Source organism: Rhincodon typus, chromosome 2 (genome assembly GCF_021869965.1).
Source record: "Rhincodon typus isolate 14 chromosome 2, sRhiTyp1.1, whole genome shotgun sequence".
NCBI classification, from domain to species: Eukaryota; Metazoa; Chordata; class Chondrichthyes; order Orectolobiformes; family Rhincodontidae; genus Rhincodon; species Rhincodon typus.
The window spans coordinates 130,328,316-130,341,882 of NC_063333.1; the positions used below are offsets into that span (position 1 = coordinate 130,328,316).

The 13,567-nt window shown below is 37.1% G+C and overlaps 1 protein-coding gene across 1 annotated transcript in view; it reads right to left on the minus strand.

Annotated features, from left to right (window-relative positions):
- LOC109913500 (ankyrin repeat and SAM domain-containing protein 6) overlaps positions 1 to 13,567 on the minus strand; it is a 51,554-nt gene that overhangs the window by 8,090 nt on the left and 29,897 nt on the right. Inside the window, exons 9-12 of the mRNA XM_048613256.1 lie at positions 12,241 to 12,418; positions 9,284 to 9,453; positions 8,331 to 8,514; positions 4,052 to 4,119 (exon numbers count right to left, since the gene is read on the minus strand). Coding sequence (XP_048469213.1) covers positions 4,052 to 4,119; positions 8,331 to 8,514; positions 9,284 to 9,453; positions 12,241 to 12,418 — 600 coding nt within the window. The remainder of the gene's footprint in view (positions 1 to 4,051; positions 4,120 to 8,330; positions 8,515 to 9,283; positions 9,454 to 12,240; positions 12,419 to 13,567) is intronic.

The following is a 13,567-nucleotide window of genomic DNA, read 5'->3' on the forward strand; positions in this document are numbered from 1 at the left end:
CCTAGACCCTTCTTCAGAAAGAAGGGTCTAGGCCCGAAACGTCAGCCTTCCTGCTCCTCTGATGCTGCTTGGCCTGCTGTGTTCATCCAGCTCTACACCTTGTTATCTCAGATTCTCCAGCATCTGCAGTTCCTACTATCTCTGAACCAGGTTGAACAGTCAGATTGGTAGCTAGTCGCTACAGCTCATTAAAATTACACATGAAACCAGAACACCAATAGTACAACATTTCCATGACCAGTATTAATATTGTCAAGTTCAAAGAGAGGACACATTCTTTTCAGAAAGATCAAGCTACCGTATCAAATTCAGTCCACAGATGGAGCACCCTCAAACTAGGAATCCAGTTCATTATTCTCGTAACAAACCTCAAAACAGTCAAGATGACAGTCATGAATGAAACAAAAACAAAGTTGCTGGAAAAGCTCAGGAGGTCTGGCAGCATCTGTGAAGGAAAAAACAGAGTTAACGTTTCAGGTCCGGTGACCCTTCCTCAGAACTCAGTCATGAATGGATATGGATTCATCCAAGGACGAATGGAGCTGTTTCGCAAAACACAGGTCAACAAAATGTGGGATATATTCAAGATGATTTAAATGTGGATGACTACCTATTGTCCAAATTTATTTCATATTAGGTTGAGCATTAAAGAGGGCACAAAGAACAGCTACTAGGATGATGCCAGGAATGGACAATTTCAGCTATGAGGAAAGATTGATAGCTATCTTCTTTGGAACAAATAGAGGCCAAGGTGAGATTTAATTGAAGTGTATAAAATTATGGGGGGTCTAGATAAGTGGAAAGGACACTTTCTTCCCCCGAAGCAAAGAAATTAAGAACCAGGGAAATTAAAGTATTCAGCAGGTTTAGAGGGGGGTTGAGGAGACGCTTTCACAGAGAATAGTAGGCTGAAACTTGCTGCCTCTAATGGTGTTGAAAGCAGGAATCCCCATTGCATTTAAAATACTGCTTGGACATGTAGCCCTGCAAATGGCAGAAAGTGCAAGACAACAACTGGAAAGTGGTAATAAAGACACTTTCTTTATTAAACAGCAGGCACAAAATGGTGAATGGTCTTCTTCTGAGTCATAGATTTTAAAACGTCCTAAGTTTCTTGTTGACTGGTAAAATTGTTATCAGTGTGTACGATAGATGGATGCTGAAACAATAATGACCAGTTGGGGGTGCTTGCAGTTAAAGGCAGAATAACAACATCCCAGCATGACCGTCCAGAAGCAAAAAAGGTCCAATGTTACAGAAGCAAGGGCAAAACTTACAGCCTCACTAATGAGGTACTGGTCATGGATATAGAGTCAAAGAATCATACAGCATAGAAACAGACCCTTCGGTTCAAAGTATCCATGCTAAACTGAACTAGTCCCATTTGTCTACGTTTAGCCCATATCCCTCTAAATCTTTCTTATTCATGTAGCTGTCCAAATATCTTTTAAATGTTGCAGTTATATCCACCTCTACCATTTCCTCTGGCAGCTCATTCCATACACGCACCAGCCCGTGTGCGAAAAAGCTGCCCCTCGGATCCCTTTTAAATCTTTCTCCTCTGACCTTAAAGCTACACCCTCTAGTTTTGGAGTCCCCTACCCTTGGAAAAAGACCTTGGCTATTTACCCTATACACGCCCCTCATGATTTTATAAACCTCTAAAATGTCACCCCTCAGCCTCCAACACTCGAGGGAAAATAGCCCCAGCCTATGCTGCCTCTCCTTATAACTCAAAACCCACCCCAGTCCCAGCAACATGCTTATAAATTTTTTCTGGTCACAGGGTGACGGGTGACCAGAATTGTATGCAATATTCTACAGGTGGCCTCACCAATGTCTTGTACAGCATCAACATGGCATCCCAACTCCAATGTTGAAAACTCCTCTTTTGCTAAAGCTGACACAGATGGTATCAAAGAATTAAGGTTAAATTTAAACATATTTTATGGAAGGTCAAAGTACTGAAGAAAGATTTGGGGAAAATAATTAGTTGTGGTAGGTACAGCAAGACTCAATTTTTGAAAGGTCCAACTTAGCACATACATATTTATCCGCTGCTAGGAGCAATTAACTGTTTTTCCAGAGAGAATAGAACCTCTTACAGGATACATCACTGAGATGATTACATGAGAATAAGTCGTCACAAAAACTACTGGGGATGTTTCAGAAGAGGCTTACTAGATTGATACGTGAAATGAGCCAGTTGTCTTATGAGAATAGGTTGAACAGACTGGGCTGATTTCCATCAGACTTGAGAAGCATGAGGGCTAATCTGATTGAAGTGTATAAGATCTTGAAGGGGCTTAGATGCAGAAAGGATGTTTATTCTTGCCGGTCAGTCCAAACTAGGGAGTACATTTTAAAATCAGGAGTTGCCCTTTTAGGATAGAAGAAATGACTTTTCTGAAGATTGTGTGTGACTTTGAAACTCCTGGCTTCAGAAGGTGGTGGATGAGGTGTCATCAAATACTTTTAAGGCAGAGACAGATAGATTCTTGTTAGGCTAGGATATCAAAGATTATCAGGATAGTAGGAAAAGTGGAATTCAAAACAAGCAGATCAGTCACGATCTTTTTAACTGGCAGAACAGGCTCACAGGGCCTAATGGTACTAGTGTTCCTGTTTCACATTGTGAACAGAGTTCACTTTTAGGTGGCATTTCCTTTGCTAATTCATTTCAGACATTATGCAATTCACGTAATAACGAGAAAAAAGCGGTTTTCAAATAATTTGAATGTCAGAAAATACACAGTAGACAATTCCAGTACAATTGCACTGCAAGATCATTCACCATAAAAAAGACTTCTGTGGAAATTCATCATTTAACCAACATCAATCTATTAAAACTCCTCCTTAATACAATACTGTCACAGAAACAATAGCTGCATTAGACTACGGCTGAAACAAGACAATAAAAATTACATTTTTAAAAATTTTCTTTACAGTTGAAATTGAAAGAACAACATTTTGGACTGCTTAATATATCTGCTTAATATATATTATGAGAAACAAATCAGAAGAACAGACTGGACTGACCTTCTTTACAAGAATGAAAACTTACCATCTGGTTATATTCACAACTAGAGACAGAATTAAAGTGGAAGACTGCAGAAAGACAAGAGAGAATATAGATATGGGATATTATACGCCATTGAAATATACACAGAAATGAGCAAGAAGTCAGAACTCTCACAGAATCACACTAATCAGGATAATTTTTAAAGAGTCTCTCTGTCAAGAGTGAAATTGAAAGGAGTGTAAAAAAAAAGAACGTGACTAATCAAAATACTATTAAACAACTAGAAGCAGAACTGTGACCAACACTGAAATGGTATGCTCATTCCATCTACTGAATATCTATTAAATAACCAAGGAAACTAGAAGTTTTTGAAATATTTTGAGAAAATAAGTGAAATAGCAAGTAGGCTATTTCACTGACAAGCTCAAGACCAGCACTGGCAACTGCACTCTTGCTTACACCTGAGCTAGGGAGTGGTATATAACGCAAAAGAACTTCCGTAAGAAAACCCAAGAATTTCTGACAATGATGGTGATGATAAAGCTTGAAAGGATTAAAAAGTGAAATTACAACCAAAAATAAATCTAATATAGCATTAATAAAAATAAAACTGACGATACATTACAGGTAAGATGAATAATATGATACCCTTTGGCTTTTCTTTAATCGTTCCAGGATCGATCAGATATAATATACTCATGTAAAGAAAAGTTGACAATAAAGTCACTCATCATGTTTGATAAGGAAAATGTTTAAAGAATAGCAGAAATTATAGACAGGACACATCTAAAGTAGAAGGAAAAACTCCTGCTTTATGCACATTGGAATGTAGCATATGTTGGAAGTTGCTGCTACAAAATAAAATACTTTACACCATAGAGATAGAGATGTACATCCCATCTTTTGTTTTAATCCTGTAGAATGCACAGTTTGACACAATAAGCAGGTTTTGCAAGTTAAACTTCCACATAACTTTAATAAGATATGAATAAAGATAGTAATTTCTGAAGAGAATCAAAACAATATTACCTCCTGTTCTTCAAATATAGGTTGATATTTTTCCAATGATAGCCTTTTTAGGATACTGGATAATTCATCTGGAGAAACATGAGGAAGGATCAGCAAATTATTCTTCAAAATCAAAATTTACTTGGATTATGTTGGAATTCAGTCTTGAAGCAGTAAAGTCTAATAAGGAATATTGTATGCTCTTATACAAAATGACATACAAAATAAAAGCAGATTTAACTTCACACACACAGCTTCAAGAGAAAACAAACAAAGACCTGTCCTTATGACCATCTCAATGCTCAATGTTGTTAGCAAGACAGTTCTAAAATTTTGATTCAGTGACAGTGAAGGAATGGTGATCTAATTTCAAGTAGACTGGTTTGGAAGGCTAACACCTCCTACAATCGGGGGCTATGTTATTAGCATGGATAGGAGGTTGGCTAACTACCAGGAAACAAAGATGAGATAAATGGGTAATTTTCATGTTACCAAACAAACTAGTGAGGTGCCAAAGGATCAATAGGATTATTGCTAGAATGTCAAATTTTTTAACCTACATTAATAATTTAGACGAAGAGCCAAATGCATTGGAGCCAAATGGAATTCAATTCTGATTTTCTCAGAGTTGGAGGATATCTGCAACTCTCTGCCTGAAAAGACACTGGAGGATGTTAGACCATACAACGTATTTGATTAACAATGAATAAATTTGAGGAGGAGATGGACAATGTCCCGATATCCACTGTACCCTGAAGCAGTGAATTCCATAGATTCATGATCCTTTCAAAGAAATTTCTCCTCACTAGTTTTAAATCTGCCATTTCCTTGGCTGAAAGCTTCAACTTCTCCTTCTAGGCCGAGAGCAAGTGATGTGGTGGTTGGGGGGCGGGCTACTTCTGCATGAAACAAAGAGAGCTAGCACATAGGTGCAGCAGGTATTCAGGAAGGCTAAGGGAATTTGTATCCTTATTTCAAGGAGGCTGCAGCATAAAAGTGGGGAAGTCTTACTACAACTACATAACAGTGTGATAACATCAGGAGTACTGAGAGCAGTTTTGGTCCCATTATTTAAGCAACCGTATTACTTCACTGCACGTAGCTCAGAGAAAAATAAATATGATGATCCTCTGTTTGGGGGGATTATCTTATGCGCAAAGATTGACCAGGTTCGGACTCTACTCATTGAAATTTAGATGAATGAGCAGTGATCAAATTGAAATTTCTAGGATTCTTAAGGGGACTGACAGGATAAACGCTGAGAGGATAATTCCCCTCATCGGGAATCTACGGCCAGAGGGTATAGTCTCAGAATAAAGGACACCAATTTAAGACAGAGGAGGAGAAATTGCTTCTAAGGGTTGCCACAGAGAAAGCTGTAGGGTAGTGCATAGAAAGTGTGAGGTTATGCGCTTCGGTAGGAATAGAGGTGTAGACTATTTTCTAACTGAGGAAAGATTTCAGAAATCTGATACAAAAGGCACTTGGGAATTCTGGTTCAGGGATCCGCCGTTACATCTGCAGAGGAAGCTGAGGCAGGACATGATTAAGAATAACATTATGGCCATAGACAGGATGGGCAGAAAAGAACTTTTCTCCTTGGTGGAGCGATCAGTGGCCAGGAAGCATAGATTTTAGGTAAAGGACAGGAGCTTTAGAGTGGATTTGACGTAACATTTTTTTCACTCAGGGGGTGGTGGGAATCTGGAACTCTGCCTGTAAAGGTAGTAAAGGCAGAAAACCTCAATATTTAAGCAGTATTTAGATGTGCACTTGCAATGCCAAGGCATGCAAAGCCATTGACCAAGTGTGGAAAACGGGATTAGAATAATTAGGTGGATGTTTTTGACCTGCACAGATTCAAGCAGGCAGAAGACCTGTCCTATAGACCTCTAGGATTCTATGACCCTATACATTTGCTGACAATCCAAGCATAGATAGGGAACAAAGTTGTGGGAAGGTCACATAGTTTGCAAAGACATAGATAGATTTAACGAGTAGAATGTTGGCAGACAAGTTTTATTTGGGAAAAGTAGAAAAGCAGAATGTTATTTTAATAGAGGCAAACAGTAGTGCTGTGATCCAGAGAGATCCAGTTCTTCTTGTATATGAATCACAAAATGTTAGCATGCGTTTGAAGTAATTAACTAGGAAGGCAAATTAAATGCTGATATTTACTGCATGGAAATGAAATATGTAAGTAGAGACTCTTTGTTGCAACTGCACAGGGCACTGGTGAGGATACACTCAAGCTACTTTGCAGTTTTGGTCTCCTTACCTGAAGGAAATATTTGTACTGCAAAAAGTTCAGAGATGGTTCATTAGTCTAATTCCAGAGATGAAACAATGGTCTTACAAAAAAAGGTTGAGTAGGTTGGGTTTATACCCATTCAAGTTCAGTTGCATGAGACGAGATCTTATGAACATTAAGAGAAGGCTCGACAGAATAGATGTTGAGAGAATATTTCTCTTGGATATGAAATCTAGAACAAGGAGCTACATATTCAAAATGACAGGTTACCTACTTAGGATGGAGAGAAGGAGAAATTGTCTCTCTCCAAGGATTATTAATCTTTGGATTTTTCTAATTTAGATCACAGCTGCGGTCTCATTTAGTATACTCAGTTAGACAAATTTTTGATCTTGAAAGGAAAGTAAAACGCTTTTATGTGACTTCACCTGACGAAGGAGCAGCGCTCCAAAAGCTTGTGATGTCAAATAAACCTGTTGGACTATAACCTGATGTTGTGTGACTTCTGACCTTGCCCACCCCAGTCCAACACTGGCACCTCCACATCAAAGTGTTTTTTTTAAAGAAATCCAGCTCTTTTCCTGAAAATTTCTCAGTTTTTCTTTAAAGATATATGCCCAATTTCCCTATGAAAGTTATGATTGAATGGGCTGCCCCCCCATCAGTATTTTCACAAATTATCTCAAATTTGTATCATCTGGTTACAAATCATCCCAACAACTGTAGCATTTTCTCCCTATTTACTTAGTCCATTTGGTAGGTGGGGGTGTATTAAACTGAAGGCACAAGGTGACCAACTGCTGCTGCTATTTTTTATGTACGTAAGGAACTACCTTTGTATTCCAAAATGATCATAGAACAGTGACCGGTTTTGGTAGAGGAAAGTGGGATCAAACAGTGCCTTTGTCTCATTTTAGCAAATAATGGGCAAACCAGATGTTGACCGGAGACATTGTAATTCTCATCACTTGGTCTGTAAGACCCTGGAGCAAAAGTAGGCTATCCTACCCATCAAACTGCTCTGTCATTTAATAAATTAATGACTGAACTGATAATCTTCAGCTCCACTTTCCTGCCTTTTCCCCATAACCATTGTTTTTCTTACTGATCATATACCAATCTTAGCCTTGAATATAGTTAATGACCCAAGCTCTATGGTAAGGAATGCCACAGATTCATGACTTCAAAGAAGGAATCCCTCCTCATTCCCTTTATATGTGAGACTCCTTAAAATGAGATTACACCCTCTTGGTGCTAGACTCTTAGGAAACTAATACACTGTTACAGCAACCAATTCTGTAGCTACCATTCTGTTCAATCACACCCTCTCCTCTACTTTTGGCCATATCTCCATTAATAGCATTAATCTCCCTTGCCCTAGTTATTCTACATAGCATAACAGGGTCAGTTAGCTCAGACAGCAAAACGGCCACTTTGCAATGCAGAGTAATGTCAACATCATGGGTTCAATTCCCGCATTGGCTAGGGCTACCATGAAGGATTCTTCTTATCAACCTCTCTCTTGCATGAGGCGTGGTGACCCTGACATTAAACCACCAACAGCTGTCTCTTTCTAATGAGCAGCCCCGAAATCTGGTAGGACTATGGCAACTTTTCTTCATAGTATGACACCATCCTTTTTCTATTGTTAGGCTCTGTAAAAAGCTAAGAGCCCATGGTGTTAAAGGTACTTTATCAGCATGGATAGAAGCTTGCGAACTAATAGGTGACACCATTGGAATAAGGGGGCATTTTCAGGATGGCAATCTGTAACTAGTGGGTGCCACAATTTTTACAATATATATCAATGACTCAAATGAAGAAAGTGAATGTTCTATAGCCATGTTTGCAGATGACTCAAAAATACTTAAAATTCATCTTTCATTTTCTTAGATATTAAATTGGTTCCTTCAAAGCACTACATTTTTATAACTATCAACATTCATAGGTTTTATAGCACACTTAGTTAAATCATATTTAGCCCAAAAAGCTCTGCCAAATCCTGCTGGAGGGAAGTACAAAATATCCACATTACAAAATACGCATTACCTTCATCTGTGAGGGTTCCACTACTGGACCCGCCACTGCTCTTAGACTGCTGATGTGAAGATGAGGATAGTGATGATTCCCCCTGGGGACTCTTAGGGGTAGGAGACGGTGATGGAGTCAGAGTAGGAGAGGTGCTCTTTGAATTTGATGATGTACAAGATGATGGACGCTGTTTCCCACATTTCTATGTTAACAAAAGATATAATTTGTGTAAATTGACACTTGAGTAATTCTAGAGCAATAACAGTTTAAATTTTAAGTGCAAAAGTACTGTTCGTGCTCTGCTCACTGTCAAGCCGCCTATATTTCTTATGACTGCAACACAGTATAAAACCAAGAAAATAACAAGACAGGAAAAGACTAGCTGGATCAAGCATGTCCTATATTTTGATGCCTACAATATTATAACTAGACCATTTGTTCCCCAACTGACAAGCAGGTAATCTCCTGGAAAAAGGCAAAAAACGATCTGATTTAGGCGTCAAAATGAAACTTACAAATTGCTCTCCAGCACTATAAGGCAATCAAAAGTAGTCTAGCATATCACAATAGTTAACATCAAAACTTAGTATCTAATTTATAGCTCAACACATTTTTAAACTGATTTTCAAAGCAGGAGGGCAAAGAGCACTTGAGTTTCTTTGCTACATCTTTTGCAAAGTGACAAACATATTATGTCTAGCATAGTTCTTTTTAATTCAGACATAAAGTGGCCTTTCAAATTAGATCATATTCCTTTTCTCTTGACAAAAGAAATATATAATGATTATTCCAACCCATCATTATTCCAGTTTTAATGGTTATCAAACCAAAACATGTTAAACCAAATTTGATTGTTTATCTGGAGCTGATCAGTACAAAGCTTTGAATGTCATGTTAAGAGCGGGATCATTATTGTTATTGTACACAAGGCCAAATGAAAAACTATTCAAATGGTCATATTCACCAGTTACCTGTACAATGCAGTTACTCTCAGCTGGCGAGACTGGCAGTTCAGGAAGGCTAGTTTCGATAGAGATTGGGTGAGGCAAAATCTCAGATCGGTTTGTTTTTAGCTCAGGTAAGCCTGCTGCTTTCCGTCTCTGGGCAGCAATTTGTGACAAGACATTATCTGAACTTCCTCCTGCGAATTTAAAATGATGTAATTTCAGTTACATTCCTCAATTGCTAATAAGAGATAGACACCAAGTTGAAGGTCACAGGAGTATCCCAACTAAATCCAAACCTTAACCATACGGTGAAGAAAGCCATGCAGAGCAGGTCGAGGAAAGACAACCGTTAGCAGCCACTGGCCTATCCACATGACTTCCAGCAGCTTAAATGATGACACGAACTGAGCCTTGAAGTCAGTTGTTTACTTTTCCCCATGCTAAACTGGAAAAGGCTACAGTCATTTTAATAGCTATCCTCACAAGAATATACGATGAGCTCTCATCAACGTTACCCCAATATGCCTACAACCTCCTTTATAAATATTAAAAATATTTATCCTCCAACAACTTATGCTCACACCTTATTCAGATTGTACTTCACCATATCAGAAGTCACCTACTGACTTTTCATTAATTTTAATAACCTCACAATCCTTCTCTTCTATAAACAACTACCTCCTCAAACACTAAGTACAGAGTTAATGGATTTTAGTTAATGTGATATACTCTATCCTTGTACTTGCCTCAGCTGCACATTCTTCTTCCTCTCGTCTTAAATAGTTTTCTTCTACTTGAACTCCCAGCTCTGCCATAATTTTCTGCTAAGATTCATCATATTCCCAATACTTCATTACAATTAAATAACTCTAACCAAAACTAACTCACAGTATTCAACATAACTGTGACAAGATACTTTATCCCTTTTAGATATCCCTGCAATGTTAGGCGTGATTTACCATACCAACATTCTCAGTCATCCAGTTTCACTAGATTATAACCACGTAGTTCCATTTTGACTGAACAAACCTACACAATGTGTGTTTTTTTTGTTCCTTTCTCCTACTTATCTATCTTCTGCTGAGATCTGTCCGAAATGCTTCAAAGATTATTCAAAATGCAAGTGAACTACATTAACTGCTGCCTCAATCTACATGTTAGCAGTTTATAAATATAAAAATTAAAATATACCTATTAAATTGGTTTGATAGGATTTTCCCTTAACAAATGCAAGCCAAATCTCACCAATTAGTTTGTATCAATTAGATATTACACTAAATTTCTTACAATTAATTCTAAAATTTCTTCCCTGTAACAGAAGAATAACTTGCCTATGCTTCTCCTGCCCCCTATATATTCCTGTTAACCACCTTAAATTTGACATTCTGCAATCCGATAATCCAAATATCTAAGAAATTACTGAGTTATTTGAGCACTAGTTCTGCCAGACCATCCTGAACATCAAGAATCCAAGGCTGAATTCCATACAACTCAGGTACTTTATTCATTCAAATATGCAGACATTAACTCTGTGGTAATGGCAATGTCCAAGTTCTCTACCAACAGGCAAATGTTTGAATCATGTTTATATTCATGGCCATTCTACCACTGGAAACAGTACACTGTCCTATTCTGCAATAATTTTAGATCTTCTATCATATTTCCTGTTGACTGCATTATTCTAACAAGAATGCCAAGTCTAGCCAAGGTTTTATATGTTTTCATGCACTGAATCCACTTAGTTGGTTGAAGACCTCAGAAAAATGTCAAAACTGATCATTGCAATGATGTTTCATTGTTCAGGAAGAGACAGGTTATGTGGGTAAAAAGCCCAATCCCTAAAAAGTGTTGAGAGACATTTTCAACTGTACATTTGCTCATTCACATTTGTAAATGTCCAAGCAGTATATGTTGAATGTCAACTAATAATTACAAAATATCTCATGGAAGCCCTTCAAAATTCAAGAATGCATAAAGTGGAAAATTTCTCTCTTAAACTATATGTGCAGCATTTTAAGTGTAGACTGTAGACTATGTCTAATAATTTAAATTTCTTCTAAAAATCAGTTATTCAAAGCAGGATGCATAAATAATAAGTGATTTAGTGCTTAAATAAATAGAATCAGATGTTTTAAAATTAAACAAATTGGAATGAAGAATAAACTGTACATAGTGGATTAATGGTTTAAAGAGTTTTGAAATGGATGCAATTCGTTCTTTGGTTGATGTTAACAGTGGGATTCAGTCACTAACCAGAAATTAGTCATTGTACATTCAAACAATTCTAAACTTTTTCAGGACTCTGTTTACAACATTTTTCTAATTTTTAAAAAAATGTCACAATGTACTACGTATGGCAATCACTGTTAAATGGCTATTCTAAATTACTGCATTACAATGGAATCTCAAAACATATACTTTAGAAAAGCACACTACATGGTTACCTTAATACCAATTATTTTATACTGTAAAATTAGAAATGTCATCCAGTGGAGGGGAAAAAAATTAAATCATTTACTTAAGTTACATGCAGACAAAAGCTGGGATTGTCCTTACAGCAGAAACAATTAATAAAAAATTTAATACACTTGCTCAAAACTTCAAATGATTTGAGAGACAGTAAATAATGATGAAATGTCCACTGGGAAAAAGACCCAATATCTTTGGCAAGAGCTGTGGGGAAAGTCAGAGAAATAAGCCTAACTGGACAGCTACTTCCAATCTCAGCGTAAGCTGAATGGGTGCCTTCTGCACTGCAAGATTCTTATATTTCTTTGGTTAGAAAATGCTGCCCTTGACAACAATTACATCAATTGACCCCAAATGAGTGTGTGTTGAACACAAAAGATCAAGCACAGAACTCCAATTGCTGGAGGCAATTTAATCTCATCAAATTGATTATCTACATTGAACACTAGAAGGCACTCAAATGTAAAAACAAAACTGCTTTTAACAGAAGCCGACAAGAATATTCTTCAGACCTGAGCGGTTATGTGGTTCACTGATGCAATGTCTATTGATGCCAACCACTCCATTAGATCCACCTGAGGAATGTGGAGAATAATTGAAATGTCCAGAGTTTGGGGGAGAAGCTGGACACCTCGTAAGATTTGTAATAGGAGGAAGTTTAACAGATCTGCCCATTCTGCTGACAGAAGTCTGAAATAAACAAGCAAATGGTAAGCCATCCAATGTTTGTAACATTTACTGTACATAATTTTACTTATTCCAAAAAGCAATTCAGATAAAATCCATTCACATTTGCCATTTGTTATGGCATCCGATGCTTTCGGAAAATGGAAATGAAAATGAAATTACATGCTGAGGGCAACAATTTCAAATCTTAAATGCAGAGGGCTAGAAACTACTATTAATGCTTTTCATCAATAAATGTTTCAGGTGTTTCAACAACGTTTACCTTAAGAAGCATTGCCCCATCTATTTTAACCCATTTAAAATAACCTAATACAAGTACAATAAGATCTAACCTCTAGCACACAATCATAACTTTTAGCCAAAAGTTGAATTATATTCACAAGATTAAAGTTTGACTGCCTTAAAATACTTTCATAGTTATAAACTACACACATCTACAGAAGATATCTAGTTTTAACCAGCTTAATAAAAATCACGCACCTACATCTATGTTTTGTTTACCTGTAAGGAACGTTAGCACTTGAGCCATCACAAAAACACTAGACAGGGATGCTCATTTACTTAAAAATATTTTCAATCAATTAGGTTACAAATGAATGAAAGTTGATCTGCTGCAAGAAAATAAAAGCTCACGGAGAAGGCAGGAAACTCCGTTTAGTACAACTGATGCGTGGACTAAAAGTATGAATTTCACTTTATATTCTAAGACTTTACTCTGAAATTTGACTGGGGAAATTAATAAATCAAAATATAACAAATTGGAAATATTTACACACTTGCACATGCAACAACATTTCAAATCATTCAGAGAAATTTCACTCCCAAAGTCATTTTAGGTTTCAAAATAACACTCAAATAGAATACAAGTCATTTCATACAATTCCTTGCCAAATCATTATATTCCACACGCTTGATTCAGCGAATTCCAGGTACATGTTTTAAGTGCAAATTTCAATGATCCTTCAGTTGATGAGCCCCATGAAGTCAATTTTTTGATCTCAAAGTGTAATTTGTCTTCAGTTAGGCTACCTCCATTAAATCAATTTTATGCTGCATTATTACCATACACACCAATATTCCCACCTGCTTAAGTTTGCAACAATATCTGTTACTACCTACTTTTTCCAAAAGACAAATGTGTTACAATGCAAT